Source organism: Salmo trutta, chromosome 12 (genome assembly GCF_901001165.1).
Source record: "Salmo trutta chromosome 12, fSalTru1.1, whole genome shotgun sequence".
In the NCBI taxonomy this organism is placed as follows: Eukaryota; Metazoa; Chordata; class Actinopteri; order Salmoniformes; family Salmonidae; genus Salmo; species Salmo trutta.
In genome coordinates, this window is record NC_042968.1 from 26,367,686 (window position 1) to 26,389,588 (window position 21,903).

The 21,903-nt window shown below is 41.3% G+C and overlaps 1 protein-coding gene across 1 annotated transcript; it reads right to left on the bottom strand.

Moving 5' to 3' along the window:
- Positions 1-413: 413 nt before the first annotated feature.
- On the bottom strand, positions 414-16,456 carry LOC115203273 (xaa-Pro dipeptidase). The gene is made up of 15 exons (XM_029767819.1): positions 16,361-16,456; positions 10,913-11,096; positions 9,390-9,517; positions 9,174-9,237; positions 8,961-9,008; positions 8,778-8,839; positions 8,626-8,670; positions 7,820-7,895; positions 6,067-6,113; positions 4,524-4,592; positions 4,271-4,348; positions 2,057-2,205; positions 1,615-1,799; positions 1,277-1,468; positions 414-1,019 (listed from the first exon to the last, which is right to left on the bottom strand). Exons 1-15 carry the CDS (start codon positions 16,399-16,401, stop codon positions 903-905), a joined length of 1,485 nt encoding a protein of 494 aa, XP_029623679.1. The 5' UTR covers positions 16,402-16,456; the 3' UTR covers positions 414-902.
- Positions 16,457-21,903: the final 5,447 nt, after the last annotated feature.

Sequence of the window (21,903 nt, forward strand, 5' to 3'; positions counted from 1 at the left end):
TGACTGAAATGCTATACTTTAGTATTTGGAATTCTAATGCAAACATCTGCAATGTACTCTACACTACTTCATTATTGAAATGGGAAAGGTTTGATTGACACCGTTTTGGAGAGAATAGGTAAATAAATAAATGTCTGTTTATACTTATTTAGTGCATATTTGTAGTCATTCCATTTATTTGAACACCAGTTCACTGGTGTTGTAAATCAAATCTGGAACAAATAAGGGCATCGATGCAAGGCAACTCTTACCGGAGCTACATGAACTTCAGAATGACTTAAGGACCCCATCTAGTGAAGACTGGCAGTATTACTACAAAGTTGTAGTAAACCAACCCTCTGTTCCACGACACTTTATGTTCCCTGGCATCTACAAATGGAAGCACAGTCTACAAATGTCACAGGACGCAAAACTGCAAATTGAGGGGTTTATTTACTTCAATTAAACTGTATTTTATGAGAATTGTATAAACGTCCAAGAAAATAAAGTCTCTATTACGCACAGTCATAAAGCAATTAACCAGGCACTGAAATATTGTCAACCGTCAACACTGTTTTTACGTGGCAAGATGGCCACAGCAGTTTAATTCACTGCATTTCTCTTAATTTTCACAATAATCATCTTTATCACTAAGAGCTTCAAATAGTATAGGTAGTTTAACCTGCATTTATGTACTAGTGTGTTATGCTACTGATACTGCATTCACTGAGATTAAACAGACACCTTTCAAGATTGAAAAGTTCTGCATCTAGTGCATCCATTATTGATTATATATGGCATAATGTAGACTGGCAAGATATCATTAGAGAAACTGCATCCCTTACATGAGAAGACAGATATTCTCCAGATTTAGGAGTGAAAATACCATTTGGTTAGATCAGCTTGGATATGAGCGACGTTATTTAGAAGGATTTTCCACGGTCGGCCATGAAATCCTCAATCTCCTCCACTGTACGAGGGACACAGGTGAGCAGCTCCATTCCGCTGGCAGTCACTGCAATGTCGTCCTCAATACGCACCTGGACAGAGGGGGAAATATCCAGTAAGACACATTTGAGGGTCAGAGCCAAGGTTAATAATCAACAGCAGATAATAATCAGGGGAAGCAGTTATAGCAGAAGACTTAACAGAACAGCATAATGTGTATATTATTTGCTGCCATGGAGTAGATTGAGACAAAGGAGTTTGTATGTGCAAGCTTTGGGTGGTTGACATTGACAGTAAAACCAGCACATAAACTAATAAGTACAAACTGTCTGTGGATAGGTAAACGTACCCCTCCAAATCCACGGAAGCGGGCCAGCACTTCATTGTTGATGAAGCAGCTCTGGGCTGGGTTGGCCAAGGCCTGGTCCAGCAGGTGGTTGATGAAGTAGATACCAGGCTCCACAGTCAGGACCATGCGTTCCTGCACCAGACGGCCCATCCTCAAGCTCTTCAGACCGGGCTCGTTGACCCGCTCAATACCCTGTGTAACCAAGAACAAGCGGCATGACACCGACGTTAGCTTTGTCTAGAAGGAAAGAGACGTGTCTTTTTGGAAGTGTATTTAGAACTTTCTGTAGCACTGATCATTGATAAATAGAATACTGTATCCATCTCTCTGGTACTGACCTCTGGGTATCCGCCCACGTCGTGCACGTCGATGCCCAGCAGGTGTCCCAGGCCGTGGGGCATGAAGACAGAGCCCATGTGGACCTTCAGCATGTCCTCCACACTCCCATGCAGGATCCCAATCTTCACCAGCTCCTCTAGGTGAACCTGGTCAGCCAGACGGTGCATCTCTGTCCACTTGACCTCTGAAACACAAGACCACCTTCAGTCAGGTTTTTAAATCGGAGGTTAAAAGTTTCAAAGCAGCCTAATATGCAGGTGATAATGACTAGTGGTGAGGATATGGCATGTTCTGTGGTAGTCTTCAGTCTTCAACAACTCACTACTCAAACCATGGAACAAATGAATATATTACATGTATAATCCTTCCTTGTGCCCAAGCTAAGTATGTACTGTTTAGTGAATGCTTCCTCTGTCCTGCCTGTGTACAGTAGGATCATACCTGGTTTAATGGCAGCCATGACAGCCCGTGATGACTTGAGCACAGCCTCATAGATGGCCTTCTGGTCTGGAGTGAACTTTCCATTGGCTGGGAAGGAGCAGGTGATGTCAGAGGAGTAGCAGTAGTATTCTCCACCCATGTCAAACAGACTGCAAGGAAAAACCACACGTCACAGTTAGACCAGTGTTACTGCTCACCCACAGGGCTCTACAGCCATTCCGGCATCATTATTTCCAAACATAAATCAGAGAAATTGTTCACAGCATGTACATCAGAATGAATACAAGTTGCCTTTCAAAGGTGCTCATGTGTCACCATGGGCGCTCCACACAGCCACTTTAAATCTCCATCAGTATCCCTATACACACAGCCTGACTTATGTTCAAACCCAGTCCAAGCTGTGCTATGTTTATGAGTAAACCCATGGGAGAGCCACTCAGTGGATCCAGCTGACAGGGAGAACAAAACAACACCCTACTATACTAATGACAGCAGGGGAGGTGTAGCTCTCTGAGATGTCCAGTATTCCATTAAACAAAACAACACCCTACTATACTAATGACAGCAGGGGAGGTGTAGCTCTCTGAGATGTACAGTATTCCATTAAACAAAACATCACCCTACTATACTAATGACAGCAGGGGAGGTATAGCTCTCTGAGATGTCCAGTATTCCATTAAACAAAACAACACCCTACTATACTAACGACAGCAGGGGAGGTGTAGCTCTCTGAGATGTCCAGTATTCCATTAAACAAAACAACACCCTACTATACTAATGACAGCAGGGGAGGTGTAGCTCTCTGAGATGTCCAGTATTCCATTAAACAAAACAACACCCTACTATACTAATGACAGCAGGGGAGGTATAGCTCTCTGAGATGTCCAGTATTCCATTAAACAAAACAACACCCTACTATACTAATGACAGCAGGGGAGGTGTAGCTCTCTGCGATGTACAGTATTCCATTAAACAAAACATCACCCTACTATACTAATGACAGCAGGGGAGGTGTAGCTCTCTGAGATGTCCAGTATTCCATTAAACAAAACAACACCCTACTATACTAATGACAGCAGGGGAGGTGTAGCTCTCTGAGATGTCCAGTATTCCATTAAACAAAACAACACCCTACTATACTAATGACAGCAGGGGAGGTGTAGCTCTCTGAGATGTCCAGTATTCCATTAAACAAAACAACACCCTACTATACTAATGACAGCAGGGGAGGTGTAGCTCTCTGAGATGTCCAGTATTCCATTAAACAAAACAACACCCTACTATACTAATGACAGCAGGGGAGGTGTAGCTCTCTGAGATGTCCAGTATTCCATTAAACAAAACAACACCCTACTATACTAACGACAGCAGGGGAGGTGTAGCTCTCTGAGATGTACAGTATTCCATTAAACAAAACAACACCCTACTATACTAATGACAGCAGGGGAGGTGTAGCTCTCTGAGATGTACAGTATTCCATTAAACAAAACAACACCCTACTATACTAATGACAGCAGGGGAGGTGTAGCTCTCTGAGATGTACAGTATTCCATTAAACAAAACAACACCCTACTATACTAATGACAGCAGGGGAGGTGTAGCTCTCTGAGATGTACAGTATTCCATTAAACAAAACAACACCCTACTATACTAATGACAGCAGGGGAGGTGTAGCTCTCTGAGATGTACAGTATTCCATTAAACAAAACAACACCCTACTATACTAATGACAGCAGGGGAGGTGTAGCTCTCTGAGATGTACAGTATTCCATTAAACAAAACAACACCCTACTATACTAACGACAGCAGGGGAGGTGTAGCTCTCTGAGATGTCCAGTATTCCATTAAACAAAACAACACCCTACTATACTAATGACAGCAGGGGAGGTGTAGCTCTCTGAGATGTCCAGTATTCCATTAAACAAAACAACACCCTACTATACTAATGACAGCAGGGGAGGTGTAGCTCTCTGAGATGTCCAGTATTCCATTAAACAAAACAACACCCTACTATACTAATGACAGCAGGGGAGGTGTAGCTCTCTGAGATGTCCAGTATTCCATTAAACAAAACAACAGATCACTGCAAGTGTTTTTGATATACAAATCCAAGACAAAATGAACACAGAATCTAATAAAACCAAGCAAACAACCCAAAAAGGACAATTGAGAAGTGGAATAACTTCACATCATGTGAAATGATCGGCGACTTACCACATGTCTCCGTCATCGATGGTCTTGTCATTGGGAGCTCCTGCATGGCCGTAGTGCAGGACTGAGCCGTTGTTTCCACTGTTGAAGATTTAAGCATTCGAGTAGTTCATTATAGAGGCACTGAACACACGTCAGATAGAACAATAGCACCTCATTTCTGTACGTCAAAATGTAACACAGATGATGTCACGCATTTCAGATATGTTCTCCATTAAATTAACCCATTTCTGTGTAGCAAAGGGAAGTGCCTTACGTTCCACAGATACAGGTGTAGGAGGTGTGACGCATTCCCCCATGAGAGTAGCAGTAGTGCTGGAACAGGCTGCAACAGAAAAGCACTGACATGAACAACTATACACAAGAATCTCCACAGCTCTAACAATGAAGTGTAATCAAGGGTTAACCTCCTTTTTGATATTGATTAGCCTAGAATACAAGAAGGGAGTCATCTAAACCTCCCACCTTGAAGATCTCCATCGCCTGATACTTAACTGGAGGATAGTATGATAAAAGCATTTGGACTCATCTTCACTTGATTATTGGTCTATTCACTGGAGACTTGAGTCAGTGATTACATCTTCTCTGCTGCACGTTCTTGCTACAGTCAATTAGTCAGATAGTGGGCTGGCGAGGGGCACTGCTATAGTAGCTCAGATTATTTACATTCTTCAGCCACCCAGATGAAGGTTTAATTAAAAACACAAAAAGCTGCCAGCTAGAAACAGGAAATTGATTCAGCTCAGTGGGTGTCTGTTACTACATTGTAAAATACACTCCCCTCCATATGTATTTGGACAGTGAAGCCATTTTTTCCATTTGGCTCTATACTCCAGCATTTTAGGTTTGAGATCAAATGTTTCACATGAGGTGACAGTACAGAATGTCACCTTTTATTTGAGGGTATTTCCATGCATACTGTATCTGTTTAACCATTTAGAAATGAAAGCAGTTCATGCATTGTCCCCCCCATGTGAAGAAGTCATAAGTATTTGGACAAATGTGCTTATAGTGTATCAAAGTAGTCAAAAGTTTAGTATTTGGTCCCATATTCCTTGCATCCAATGACTACATCAAACTTGTGACTCTACAAATTAATTGGATGCATTTGTAGTTTGTTTTGGATTATGTTTTGCCCAATAGTAACAGAAAGAAAATGATTAGTCATCATTCATCGTGAGTAGATAAAGATATTTCTTCTAAATAAATCCTCATAATGCCATGATTAAGAAAAATCATGAATGAATCATGAATAATGATCAGTGAGATGCTGTTCAGAGGCTACAAAACAACATGCTAACCCCTCACCATTACCAATAACGAGGTTAAAAATGGGAGGGGGTGATATTTGTGCCTTGTAACCTTTTCCTTTTTCCCGATTCATTCATGATGGTCGATTATCATGGTAGCATTCACATGAATATAGACGTTTTCAGAAGCATCTTCTATTCTTACTTATAATAAATGTATCCAACACGTTTTTAGTCACAAGCTTGATGTCGTCATTGCATGCAAGGAATATGGGACCAAATACTACACTTTTGACTACTTGAAAACACTATAAGTGAATTTGTCCAAATACTTATGACTTCAGTAGTGATCAGATCAGACATGCTGTGAATGTAGTTTATCCAGAGGAACACACCTTCATAGATAAGGAACATACTGTTTTACCGTCACCTTTATGGTCAGACGGGACATAGTACACCACATAGCCTTTCGTCACACAATATACTTTTATATGGTACAAACAGTTCAATATAGCTGGCATACCCTTCATGATAAAAAGCACCCCTCACCTCTCCATTTCATATTCTTTCTGTCCAGGTCTCACATGCTTCATGATCTGAGGAGAAAGACAACAGCACTTCAGGTTGGCTGTACCTGTGATATACAAGGTTGCAAGTGGGCAATGATGCCTCTGAGATGTATTCTTTTAGCTTTGATTATATTCATATATTAATCATGATATAACAACATGGTGATCTCCAAAAGTATTGGGACATTTTTGGTTGTTTTGGCTGTGTACTCCAGCACTTTGGTTAAAGTTCAGACTCCCTGCTTTAATTTGAGGGTATTTCCATCCATATCAGGTGAACCGTTTAGAAATTACAGCACTTTTTGTACATAGTCCCCCCATTTTAGGGGACGAAACGTATTGGGACAAATGAAGTAATATATACTGTATATGTGTTCTAAAGAAGTCAAAAGTTCAGTATTTGGTCTCATATTCCTAGCATGCAATGATTACATGAAGCTTGTGTCTCTAGAAACTTGTTGGATGCATTTGCTGTTTGTTTTGGTCGTGTTTCAAATTATTTTGTGCCCAATATAAATGAATGGTAAATAAAGTAGTGTCATTTTGGAGTCACTTTTATTGTAAATAAGAATAGAATATGTTTTAAAACACTTCTACATTCATGTGGATGCTACCATGACTACGGATAGTCCTGAATGAATTGTGAATAATGATGTGTAAGAAAGTTAGACACACACATATCATACCCCCAAGACATGCTAACCTCTCAACATTATAATAACGGAGGTTAGCCTTTTATATCATACCCCCAAGACATGCTAACCTCTCAACATTATAATAACGGAGGTTAGCCTTTTATATCATACCCCCAAGACATGCTAACCTCTCACCATTATAATAACGGAGGTTAGCCTTTTATATCATACCCCCAAGACATGCTAACCTCTCAACATTATAATAACGGAGGTTAGCCTTTTATATCATACCCCCAAGACATGCTAACCTCTCACCATTATAATAACGGAGGTTAGCCTTTTATATCATACCCCCAAGACATGCTAACCTCTCAACATTATAATAACGGAGGTTAGCCTTTTATATCATACCCCCAAGACATGCTAACCTCTCAACATTATAATAACGGAGGTTAGCCTTTTATATCATACCCCCAAGACATGCTAACCTCTCACCATTATAATAACGGAGGTTAGCCTTTTCTATCATACCCCCAAGACAGGCTAACCTCTCAACATTATAATAACGGAGGTTAGCCTTTTATATCATACCCCCAAGACATGCTAACCTCTCAACATTATAATAACAGAGGTTAGCCTTTTTTGGGAGGTATGATATTTGTGTGTCCAACTTTCTCACTCACCTTTATTCACAATTGATTCAGGACTACTCATAATCATGGTAGAACCCACATTAATGTAATAGTGTTTAGAAACTATCTATTCTTATTTACAATAAAAGTGACTCCAAAAGGACACAATACATTATTTACCATTCATTTATATTGGGCACAAAATAATCTGAAACTCAACCAAAACAAACAGCAAATGCATCCAACAAGTTTGAAGATTCACAAGCTTGATGTAGTTATTGCGTGCTAGGAATATGGCACCAAATATTAAACTTTGGACTACTTTAATACACATAAGTGAATTTGTCCCAATACTTTTGATCCCCTAATATCCAAAATGCACAGATCAAATGAGATGAGTCAGAATCTGGAGCTCCTTCTCCCCCTGTGGCAGGTATGTCTATCTGTCTGTCCTGCAGGATTTAACCTCTTTATGGGCTTCACTGGAAATCCGGTTAGTGTATCGCAGAACCTCCAGCTCCATGTCAGTCTTAGTCAGTCGGCTGCAGGATTAGAAGGAACAAGGAGTCAAGGGCCTCTTAGATCAATAGGCCAGGTGTATATTTCTATATTATAAACTGGGTGGTTCGAGCCCTGAATGCTGATTGGCTGAAAGCCGTGGTATATCAGACCGTATACCACCGGTATGACATAACATTACTTTTTACTGTTCAATAACGTTGGTAACCAACCTGTATTCAGGCACTCCACATTGTGGCGTGCATAAGAACAGCCCTTAACCGTGGTATATTGGTCATATACCGCACCCCCTCAGGCATTTTTGCTTAATTCTATCATGCACTAACACATACTAGGCCTGGCTTATAGCACCAAGCCAGAAACAAAAGAACGATGATCAAAGCTAAAGCTCTGTGTTTATGTGTGTGCTTTATATTTGGTATCTCATAATGAATGCAGAAATAATACCTGTATTACTCATCCATTCCTCACTGCTGGAGGAGCCTTACACTCACCTCTTTATCTTTCAGGAAAATCAGCTTCTTACCATATTGTTAGTGAGGTGTTTTTCTGATTCTATTCTTGGTTATGGTTTCTACCACCATTTATGTCTTAATGATTCTCTTCACATTAGAGATGCAGTCACCACCTCAGATGACTCAGTGTGAAACAGCCACAGTAGACTAATAAGGTTTTACAAAAATAGTTCCACATAACAGAAAAGAAGCAGTATCCAATGGTTACGAGCTGGATATAGTATCATACAGTACTTACCATTCCACAATGACTGGATGCAGAAGAGTGTTGTTCACTTGGAATCTGAAATATAAGACACAAGATCATATTTATCAAGGTAAAACATTCAACCAAAAAAATGAGAAATACCAACTTTCAAATGGACATTAATTGATGCCAATTAAACGTACTGACTGATTCCTTCAAAGGAGGCTTCGCGGCAGATACTCCTACTGTCTGTGTTCTGTCCACGCTGGAAGAAACATAATACAATTACCAGGCCCACTTTCATGTCTCTTAAAATTATACTTTATCTAATGAATTGCTACTGTAAACCACTATCATAGCATCAACATGATATATTAAGGACATACCAAAGTGAGAAGAGCTCCAAGCTTCATCTTGGAGAAGACATCAGCAATCTGTAAGAGTTCAGACAGAAAGGCAGAATTGTTGAGGGATCAGAGAACTGACACTTTCAAATAGAGGGAAACGAGTGAAGCTACAAGATCACAAGCTAAGCTACAACACTACAAAGATGGGTAAGGTGTACAGTATGTGCACGCAAACGTGACACACTAACTTACATCACAGGTGTATTGCACCTCATCGACTGCGTATTTCTCCTTGAAGTATTCCCGCGGATGGATCCTGTCAACAGACAATGACACAATCGGTTTTAATGAGCAGGCCTAAGGAGTATTCTTAGAATGTCTTTGTGAGTCCATGATGCTGAAAGTGGTAGGCTGTCTCCTGAGGCTGATCACTTTCACATATAGTTTGAGTTACAGTCACTGACTCACTCTCCCATCCAGGTTGCATAGCTCTCAGGCAGCTTGGGGACAAAGAGGATGGATTTTCCTGTGTCCACATCGATGGCTCCGTAGCAGTCGGCTTCAGTCACTCCAAAAGCCCAATGGAAGAAGGACTCCTACAGAACAGAACCACGAGTCAAAAGAGTCAGCCAGGGTCCGCTCAGTCACACCTCCATCCATCTCATCAATGTGTGATCCTATGTTGCACAGCTGGTAGAGCAACGCAAGGATAGTGAATTCAATTGTCGCTGGGGTCATCAATATGAAAATGTATGCACTTATTACTGTACGTCGCTTTAGGATAAACAATGGCATATCTGTAACTGACTGTTAGGGCTAGGCCCCTTTTTTCTCCACTTCCTGCCTGAATCACGTGCCCAAAGTAAACTGCCTGTAGCAGAATTAGATGCACTATTGTGCTAAATGACTTAAATGTAAAATGTAAATGTATTGTAAAGTGGTTGTTCCACTGGATATCATAAGGTGAATGCACCAATTTGTAAGTCGCTCTGGATAAGAGCGTCTGCTAAATGACTTAAATGTAAATGTAAATGTAGCTCAGGCCCTAAAGCCAGGTTATGCATATAATTGGTACCATTGGAAAGAAAACACTTTGAAGTTTGTGTAAAAATGTAAAAATAATGTAGGAGAATATAACAATAGATATGGTAGGAGAAAATCCAAAGAAAAACCAACTGGAATTTTTTGTTTTTGTTTGGAGAGACCATCCTCTTAGAAATGCAAGAGAAAGGTCATATTGAAAATTAGCTCCCTGCATGCGATTCCTATGGCTTCCACAGGGTGTCAGCAGTCTATGTTCAAGGTTTCAGGCTTGTAACTTTAGAAATGAATAAGAAATAACAGTTTTAGTACAGGGACACAGTCTTGGAAATTCGTGTTTGCGTGCGCCATGGAGACATTACGCACCTGCTAAAATCGGTTTCCTATTGAACATACTTCTTTCCGAAATAAATATTACAGTTTGATTACATTTTAGGGTATCTGAGGAGTAAATAGAAATGTATTTTGACTTGTTGAAACAAAGTTTAGGGGTAGATTTTCAGATTCATTTCTCTGCAAGTTGAACGAGTGGATTACTCAAATCGATGGCGCCAACTAAACAGACTTTTTGGGATATAAAGAAGGATTTTATCGAACAAAATGACACTACATGTTATAGCTGGGACCCTTGGGATTGCAAATCAGAGGAAGATTTTCAAAAACTATGTGAATATTTAATCGTTATATGTGAATTTATGAAACCTGTGCCGGTGGAAAAATATTTTGATCTGAGGCGCCGTCCTCAAACAATCGCATGGCATGTTTTTGCCATAATAGCTACTGTAAATCGGACATTGCAGTTAGATTAACAAGAATTTAAGCTTTCAGCCAATATAAGACACTTATATGTACATAAATGTTTAAAATCCATAATATTTATGATTATTTATTTGAATTGCACGCCCTCCAATTTCACAGGAAGTTGTCCCGCTAGTGGGACACCGATGTACCTGTCTGAAGAGCATGTCTGTATCGGTGCAGTATCTCTGCTTCTGCTCCCCTCCCTGCAGCACGACTACAGACTTGGGGGCCACCCCATCCTTGGCCTTCAGGCCTTGGCACAGCCGCCGCCGGTTCTCAGCAAACAGGGCTGCTGACACTCTCAGGGTGTCTTTACCCAGCCAATACACAGGTCTACAGAAAGACAGCATTGGGAAATGGGTTAATATGTTGTACATTACTGTCTAGTAGTTTTCTATTTTCAGTTAGCTAACCCAATTGCCTGCCTTAGAATCAGCCGAACTGAAACATCTAAAACAATAATAAAAAAAAAATACTTACAAACCCTTTAGTAAAAATACAATGTAAAAAAAATCATTGTTCATCATTATACTGCACACAGTTATGAAAGTTACATTTTTAGTGAAACTTTAGCAGAAGTGGTGAGGACATAGACGTTGACCATTTTTAGGACTCAAGAGTTTTACACTCAACAAAAAAGATGATTTTGCACAAACTGTAGAACAGCATTGCCCTAAATGGATCTGGTTTCAATGATCCCCAGTGTGTGGTAAAGATAACACTTGATCTCTGGAGAGTGCTCCCTTCCTTGTGTGATTTAGTAACAACAAAGTCCGATTTACATGATCAAAGGTCACTAAACGTAGAGTTGTTGATCACCAACCTGCCTCAGATTTTGTCAACTCGACAATAAGACTTCTGTGATCATGTGAGTAGGTTTCAATGTGCACTTCCTGTTTTAGAGATGTAGTACATTTAATCAAGAAACATGAGCTATTATAGGAGGATAGAGTATAATGCATCATATCACCTCTATATTAATTCATAACAATTGGAGTATTGACATATTGTAGGGATGGGGGAAATCGATACAGTAGAGCAGTGGTCACCAACCAGTCGATCTTCTAGGCATTCCTAGTTGATCACCAAACATATCTGTAGAAAAGCCAACAATAAAGGCTTGCGCTCCTTTATTTATTTGACTTTGCACTTTTGGCGGAAGGTGCACTTGATTCAGAAGCCCTGCATGCCAGGTAGGCAAAGTGTTCTGAACCATTTCAAACTCCACCTACCGGGCGGACCAGAAGAGCTGTCGTTAAATCAAGTGCACTGGCCAAATAGATAGCTCAAAATTGTATCACCATGCCTAGTAACGCTTCCACAACCCCACAGCAAAGTTTGATACTAGCCTATGTGAGATTTCATAACTTCTAAAACCATGACCAGGGATAAACTGTCAGAATACAGAAAAGCCCTGCTGTTTTCATGAGTGAGTTTGTTTAAGTTTTTATGCAGCACTGTCAACACTTTTACAAAACACACTTCTCCCTACTTCCTCTCGTGCCACAGCTGCAATGAATAAGTAGCTAAGTGTATTGACCATCAGTGATAGGATGGTGTCCTCTCTCTGGCCAGTCTCACCGGAGGAAAGGAGAGAGTAGGGACAGTGAGAGGCGGACCCTCTGCTGCTCTCTCCCTCCCTCCACTGAGACTGACCATCAGATGCAGGTACTGTCAGTCCAGTAAAATAAAAAAGCAAATTACTTCAATGTATGCTCAGCTATGCCTCGCAAGTGGTACAACTGATCTATTTTGTTATCAAAGCTCGAGTTTTTAAATATAATATGGTCTTAGAAGAATAACATTGCCAGGTCAAGCACATATACTGTAGCCAATATGATGTGATATAGCCTTCCCTGTAGCTCAGTTGGTAGAGCATGGTGTTTGCAACACCAGGGTTGTGGGTTCGATTCCCACGGGGGCCAGCACAGAAAAAAAAAATGTATGAAATTGTATGAAGTGTAGGCATTCACTACTGTAAGTCGCTCTGGATAAGAGCGTCTGGTAAATAATGTTTTTGACCTACTGCACAAACTTAATTCATACAGAACTGTTTTTATTCATGTTTTTAAAAGAATCTGAGTGGTAGATCTCCGCTTGTTTTTTGACTGCAAAAGTGATCTTGACTCAGAAAAGGTTGGTGACCATTGCAGTAGAGTATTGCAATACTATTTTTGACAATATATCAATTCTATGACTCCCAAGTATCGATTCCCTTTATTTTTACCTGCTAGTGGCTGTACCTACGCAAAAACGTATATTTTTTCTATAACATTAATTTAGCTTCAATCTTAGTTTTAAATGGTGAGCCAACATGTTTTCAGCACTTGACTGATCAAAATGAATTTGTATTATTATGCTTCTCTCCTGTCCCTCTGCCGCAGACATATAGTGAGCACTATTTATTTAACATCGAAATGTGATAAATTGTGATACATATAGAATCGCAGTACATATTGTATCGGCACCTAGCTAAGTGGCTACCTTAACAGAGTCATAGTTGCTCTCGCCGTAACATGCGCGTTGCTGATATTTACATATTGATATGAGGAGCACAGCACCGTGATAGGAGTTCCGCTGGTTGGATTTCTTCACTTTGACATCCACTTGCGCCAAACCCGACGAGCTTGACAATTCTGCGTTGTTAGTTGTGCATCAACTGCCTTCCTTCCGACCTGAGGCCTTACTTACTCCCCACAATGCAACACACTTGTGGGGTTTGGAGTTCTCTCTTCACTCACAAAATACATTTTGAAATCTATGTTATTCAATTATTGCGCCAACGATCGTCTGCGTTGTCATGGGCTAAAATAGAAATCAGTTCTATTTCTGATGCAGATCGCGCTGCAAGTCCTGCCTCTCCCATCTCCTCATTGGTTTATAGAAGCAGGTACCCATGTGCCATCTCCTCACTGGTTATACCCACGTGGGTGACTGAAAGACGAACGAGGTCAGTGGAGGTAATACACCTCATTTATGAAAGTTGCCAATCGCAATATAAAAGTCAAGAGAAGAAAAAGCCTGGAAGGAAGAGAGATGACTAGAAACGATTCGGTTGACCGTTCTGTGTGTGGATTAATTGGCGGAGTAGAGGACCTTGTGCATTTCAGGGAAAATAACAACTCAATGTTTATATCCCAGGGCAAATTAGCTAGCAACAGCAAGCTAGCTAAATAGGACAAATTAGCTAGCAAGTGCAAGCTAACTAGCTAAATTGCCATAAATGTTTAAGGCTTTTCGACCTGTCCCCAAATTAATATAATTGGTTCATAGTTTGTTTTGATATTTTAACCTGCGTGTCGTGATCGCGTTTAGTGTGGGGGGCCAAAATATATTTATGCACGATGGCGCACGCACGCAGCCGGTTTGGGTTCCGTGTTAGTTGAACGAGCGGTGGTTTGAGTAACCAAGCGGAATTCCTTACTAATGGGCCCTCAGACTGTTCTCTCTACTATCGCATGGCAAGTGGTACCAGAGTGCCAAGTCTAGGACAAAAAGGCTTTTCAACAGTTTTTACCCCCAAGCCATAAGACCCCTGAACAGGTAATCAAATGGCTACCCGGACTATTTGCACTGTGCCCCCCCTCTTTTACACTGCTGCTACTCTGTTTATCATATATGCATAGTCACTTTAACTATACTGTAATGAACAGGCAGGGAGCAGGTCTCGAACCCTCGACCTTCAAGCCCGAAGTCCGGCGCGCTATCGACTGTGCCGCAAAAGCATGCTCAAGCGGTAGAGTCGATTTCCGCGCTTATAAACCCATGGTCGTTACACTACTCCCTCCTTTCAAAGAGCGCGTCCTCGCGCTAGCTTGCGACTCAACGCCTTACAGGAACGCGCTCACCGGCCAAGCACACGCACTGTCGTGGATGCAAGGTCGGATCACTTCTGACACCAATGTAATGAACAGCAAGCAGGGAGCAGGTCTCGAACCCTCGACCTTCAAGCCCGAAGTCCGGCGCGCTATCGACTGTGCCGCAAAAGCATGCTCGCACGGCAGAGTCGATTTCCGCGCTTATAAACCCAGGGTCGTTACAATACATTCATGTACATACTACCTCAATTGGCCCGACCAACCAGTGCTCCCGCACATTGGCTAACAGGGCTATCTGAATTGTGTCCCGCCACCCGCCAACCTCTCTTTTACGCTACTGCTACTCTCTTTTCATCATATATACATAGTCACTTTAACCATATCTACATGTACATACTACCTCAATCAGCCAGACTAGCCGGTGTCTGTATGTAGCCTCGCTACTTTTATAGCCTTGCTACTGTATATAGCCTCGCTACTGTTATTTTTCACTGTCTTTTTACTGTTGTTTTTATTTCTTTACTTACCCATTGTTCACCTAATACCTTTTTTGCACTATTGGTTAGAGCCTGTAAGTAAGGATTTCACTGTAAGGTTGTATTTGGCGGACGTGACAAAAACTTTGATTTGGTTCGCTCCATATCGGGGCTGGACGGAAGGGTACAATTGTACTTCAAATGCTTCCCTTGACCCAGCTTGTACTCCTTGGAGCTAACCGCGTTTGAGTCAGTATACGGCGGCCAGGAACAAAAACTCCCTATTAGTCGGGCCCAATGGAGAAAACCTGGGAGGACCGGGCACCTCGGAGTGACCACTCCTCTGTGGCTGTGCCGAGTCAACATTAGATGATTTCACCAGTTGAACCCAACCCACTGGCGGCACCTTTTTTCTATAATCAGGAAGTGCATCCTGAGCTCTCCTTTAACCTCTCATGCACTAGAAGGTAAGGTCCCTTGGCTTAGACCTGTGTAGTTTGACGGCCCTCCATTATTTCATGACCTCCATCTTATCTTTATCTTTCTTGTTTATTTGATATTTTATGTCCTTAACCCATGTTCAGCTGCTGTATATACAGCCCATTTCAGTGTTGTGTGCATCTTGGTTATCAATCAATGCTTTACCCTTTTCTTGTATTCCCATCACCATTCTTAAGTGGTGGGGTCCTATGTTCTGGTCCCTTTCACTGCTCAGGGCGCCCTGCCCTTCATAAAGAAAATAACTCTCCCCGGGGCTCCCGCCAGCTTCTCCGGGGTCGGTCGCGACCCTCCCTTCCGAACGACGTTCGCCCATCTCTTAGGACCGACTGACCCATGTTTAACTGCTGTTCACATTGAACCCTTCTCCACTTCGCCCTTGAAAGTTCTCGTTTGAATATGTGCTACTACCAATCGTAATACTATCGTATCGTGAGGTCCCTGGCAATTATTCCGGAAACAATCCGTCTGTAGAGATACTAGCTAATATTATCCACAAACTGGAACTGTAACCACCTGTTTTTTCCCTATTATACGAATAAATGTCAAGTTAGACAGGCATAGTTAGTTAATGGCAACGTTGCTCATTGATGCCTGACTGCCAGCCTGCAAAAAGCACGCCGCTATTTTCTTGTGCTTGACAGCTAGCTCCGGTAACGAGAGTTATCTTAATTGATCAGGTTTATGCAGATAGCTAGCGAGCTAACAATTCTGGCATTATAATTTGTTCAATTCAGAATCAGTGGCCAAGTACGCTTAACACAAAGAGAAATCACAGAAATAATACAAAACAGAATATACTCACTCCTGTCGTGCAGCCATGTTGCTCAAGACTAGAGGTGTCATGTGACACGTGGCTACGTTCGTGAAGCCGATCAGCTGATTTTGGCTGAAGTGAGTGAAGAGTGCTGAACAAAATGTTTCAAAATGTATGTCGGCATTATGTGATATCAAGCGGCGAACCTGAATGATGCTTGAAATAGTATGGCCATTTATTTGATCCACTAACTTGAAATATATGTTAGGGTTGTATTGCATGGCAAGGTCTTTATAACTGTATTTCAGAACCCCCTCAGGGAGTTGTTTCAGTTTCAAATCCACTTTTTTTTTTTATCAGTAAACATCACACAATATATGTTTGTGTTGGATATATACCTCGTGTTCAGCTTTTAGTTTTTATTATGAACCAACTTTTGAGGTGTTATTTCATTCTCAATTTTATTGTCACTCTTCAGTGAATATTTTTGACATATTTTCTCACTGAGAACTTCTACAGAAGTCTGTTCTAGTGCCCATCCCACACAAGTTATGTAACTTATTATGGCCTTTTATTTTATCAGAAGCAGCAATTATTTCAACACTTAGTTCAAGGTTCAAGAAAGCATTTGCAGATACTGTGTGACTCAGGCTGCATTTACACAGGCAGCCCAATTCTGATCTTTGCCAAAAGATCTGATCTGATTGGTCAAAATACCCATTAATGGCAAAAAGATCTGAATTGGGCTGTCTGACTGTCATATATTGAAATTGCATCCCAGCCCTAACAGTATTGACTATGACTGACATGCCCCACTTGGATTAGGAGGGCACTGGGGTGAATTTGTCTCAACTGCACAGATTAATGTAACCCATTTCAGAGACCTTATTACAGTGTAATTATAATGCAGTAACCCATGTTAATGTGTACTAGGTAGATAAGTACAGGCAGTAAAGTTGTACTTTCCACCGCTAAATTCAGTACTTTACTCCGCACAGCATGTACTTCCTAGCCAGTGTAAATGCATATATTATTCTCCTGACAAGGACCCTGCTCCACATCCTGACCAACACCAGACATACACCATTAGAACTACTGCTATAATTAAGAAATATAATTAACATATCAATGAGTTGCTTGTGCTTGTACTCTGCCTGAATGCTACGGAGTACAGAGAAATGACAGACTGCGCCTTTAATTGAGACTAATTAATCAGTGCTAGCGGTCCAAACACTTAAAAGACACACCCTATCCCCTCAGCCCTCAAATTAAGTGGACACTTCTGATGACGCATCATGACGTCTGACGAGTATACACTTGCAGGGCAAGGGGCGAGGGAGGAAGGAATGATTTTTAAATGGACCACCCTTGGCCGGAAATTTGTCACTCGTTCATCCCCTGGTGATTTGTGTTTTCAGCCACCGGTAGCTTTATATGGGCTACAGTCAATTATGAGTGCATGTCTACTTATATTAAATATATAATTATTAATAAACGCCTACTGTATGATAGCTAACAAATGAATTTGCTTACTAACATTAGCCTGCCTAGCTGGAACTTCTGAAGAAGGCAAATGTTTTATTTCTACAATTTCCAAAAGATAACCAAACAAAAACATATTTACTTTTTACGAGACGTGGTTGTGCGGTCAAGGGCATTAGTAGCACAATTGAACTTTTCTTAGCAGATGTACAATCGTTGCGAATTGAATTACAGTGCCTTGCAAAAGTATTCATCCACCTTGGCGTTTTTCCTATTTTGTTGCATTACAACCTGTAATTTAAATTTATTTTTATTTTAATGTCATGTAATGGACATACACAAAATAGTCCAACTTGTTAAAGTGAAATTTAAAAAATTACTTGTTTCAAAAAATTATGTATTCACCTCCTTTGCTATGAAGCCCCTAAATATGATCTGGTGCAATCAATTACCTTCAGAAGTCACATAATTAGTTAAATAAAGTCAACCTGTGTGCAATGTAAGTGTCACATGATCTCAGTATATATATACACCTGTTCTGAAAGGTCCCAGTCTGCAACACCACTAAGCAAGAGGCACCATGAAGACCAAGGAGCTCTCCAAACAGGTCAGGGACAAAGTTGTGGAGAAGTACAGATCAGGGTTGGGTTATAAAAAATATCTGAAACTTTGAACATCCCACGTAGCACCATTCAATTTATTATAAAAAAATGGAAAGAACATGGCACCACAACAAACCTGCCAAGAGAGGACCACCCACCAAAACTCAGGGACCAGGCAAGGAGGGCATTAATCAGAGAGGCAACAAAGAGACCAAAAATAACCCTGAAGGAGCTGCAAAGCTCCACAGCGGAGATTGGAGTATCTGTCCATAGGACCACTAAGCCATACACTCCACAGAGCTGGGCTTTACGGAAGAGTGGCCAGAAAAAAGCCTTTGCTTAAAGAAAAAAATAAGCAAACACGTTTGGTGTTTTCCAAAAGGCATGTGGGAGACTCCCCAAACATATGGAAGAAGGTACTCTGGTCAGATGAGACTAAAATGTAGCTTTTTGGCCATCAAGGAAAAGCTATGTCTGGCACAAACCCAACACCTCTCATCACCCGAGAACACCATCCACACAGGGAAGCATGCTGGTGGCAGCATCATGCTGTGGGGATGTTTTTCATCGGCAGGGACTGAGAAACTGATCAGAATTGAAGAAATAACGGATGCCGCTAAATATAGGGAAATTCTTGAGGAAAACCTGTTTCAGTCTTCCAGAGATTTGAGACTGGGGCGGAGGTTCACCTTCCAGCAGGACAATGACCCTAAGCATATTGCTAAAGCAACACTTGATTGGTTTAAGGGGAAACATTTAATGTCTCTGAATGGCCTAGTCAAAACCCAGACCTCAATCCAATTGAGAATCTGTGGTATGACTTAAATATTGCTGTACACCAGCAGAACCTGTCAAGGCTATTGTATGAAAGAGACCAAGGCGCAGCGTGCGTATCGTTCCACATCTTTATTTCTATGCAAAACTATGCAAGACAGACAATAAACAAAAACAACAAACTGTGACGAAGAGGTGCTACATGCATAAACTCAAAATAATCTCCCACAAACACTAGTGGGAAAAACAACAACTTAAATATGATCCCCAATTAGAGACAATGATGACCAGCTGCCTTTAATTAGGAATCATACGAAAACTCCAACCTAGAAAAAAGAACCTAGAACACAACATAGAAAATGTAAACTAGACATAAAACCCAACATAGAAAAAAGAACCTAGAACCAAACCTAGAAATAAATAAACTAGACAAAACCCCCCAGTCACGCCCTGACCTACTCTACCATAGAAAAATACGAGCTCTCTATGGTCAGGATGTGACAGAACCCATCCAACTTGAAGGAGCTGGAACAGTTTTGCCTTGAAGAATGGGCAAAAATCCCAGTGGCTAGATGTGCCAAGCTTATAGAGACATACCCCAAGAGACTTGCAGCTGTAATTGCTGCAAAAGGTGGCTCTACAAAGTATTGACTTTGGGGGGTGAATAGTTATGCACTCCCAAGTTTTCTGTTTTTTTGTCTTTTTTGTTGTTTGTTTCACAATAAAAAATATTTTAATTTTTTGCATCTGTGTAATTCAAATGATACCAACCCCCCCAAAATCCATTTTAATTCCAGGTTGTAAGGCAACAAAATAAGAAAAATGCGAAGGGGGATGAATACTTTCGCAAGCCACTGTATGTGGAGTTTCAGGCCCCAGAGTGAACATAATTGTACACTTGCAAAGCCAACTAAAAACGAGGGTTGAGGGGTTTACGTTGCAAACTTCCCTTGCTTGGCTAATCATTTGGACCGCCCTCCAAGATGGCGACAGGGATTCCCCCAAGGGCATAAGGCAAGGGTAAGTGGACGAGAGTGTGTCTTAAGTATTTGGACCGCAGTCAGTGTCACCCTGGATGGTTCAGGAAGTACTGACATCTGGGTAGCTGCCCACTTCATGCACGTCAATGCCCAGCAGGTGTCCCAGGCCATGGGACATGAAGACAGAGCCCATGTGGACATTCAGCATGAACTCCACACTCCCACGCAGGATTCCAATCTTCACCAGCTCCTGCCAAACCCGGTCAGCCAGAAGGTGCATCTCTGTCTACTTGACCTCTGAAACACAAGACTCATCCAGTCACGTTTTGTGGACTGGATCTAGTATTCACTATTAAAGGCATAGCCCATTTGATTTGCTCACTAGCATATATGAATGAAGAGAGCTGACACTTGATTTAGACATATTTGTGAGTGTGCATGTGTTTAATGACCTGGTTTAATGAGAGCCATGATGGTCCATGATGAGTTCAGCAAAGCCTCATAGAGTGCTTTCTCCACCCATGTCAAACAGAAAATAAATAGTTCCCAGCATGCACATCAGAATGAATAAAAGTTTTGAGCAGAGGCGGTTTGCCTTTTAAAGGTGCTCATGTTGTGTCACCATGGGCGCTCCACACAGCCACTTTAAATCTCCATCAGTATCCCTATACACACAGCAGCCTGCCTCAAGTTCAAATACAGTCAAGCTGTGCTATGTTTATGAGTAAACCCATGGGAGAGCCACTCAGTGATATAAGACTCTAAAGGATCCATCTTCTGTGTATCAATATTTAAAACCTGCTCAACTTTCAACCTCTAAGACAAACGTTCAAGAAGAATCCAGTGGGCATGTTAAAGAGGCTGTCCAAGAGTTCCCCTTTCAAACACCATCATCTTTTTAATACCCTCTTAGATGTTTAGTTTTTCAGTGGTTCTGGACCAGTTCTGACTGACAAATAATGCCAAAAAGCCCCATCTGTCTGCTCTCCGTTTCCACTCTCTAATCAGAGCTGACTTGTGGACTGGATCTAGTATTCACTATTAAATCATTTGATTGGTACCATATGTAGAAAGAATTTCAGTCATTTCAAGTCCTATTGCCCCACTTTTGTTGAATAGGAAAAAATAAAACCATATACACTGAACAAAAATATAAGCACAACATCCAACAATTTCAAAGATTTTACAGAGTTACTGTTCATATAAGGAAATCAGTCAATTGAAATAAATTAATCAGGCTCTAATATATGGATTTCACATGACTGGGAATACAGATATGTATCTGTTGGTCACAGATACCTTAAAAAAAAGGTAGGGGCGTGGTTAAGAAAACCAGTCAGTATCTGGTGGGACCAACATTTCCCTCGTGCTGCGAGACACATCTCATTCACATAGAGTTGATCAGGCTGTTGATTGTGGCCTGTGGAATGTTGTCCCACTCCTCTTCAGTGGCTGTGCGAAGTTGCTGGATATTGGCAGGAACTGGAACCCATTGTCGTACATGTTGATCCAGAGCATCCCAAACATGCTCAATGGGTGACATGTCTGGTGAGTATGCAGGCCATTGAAGAAATGAGACATTTTCAGCTTCCAGGAATTGTGTACAGATCCTTGCGACATGGGGCCGTGCATTATCATGCTGAAACATGAGGTGATGGCGCGACAATGGGCCTCAGGATCTCATCAATTTATATCTGTGCACTCAAATTGCCATTGATAAAATGCAATTGTGTTCGATGTCCGTAGCTTACGC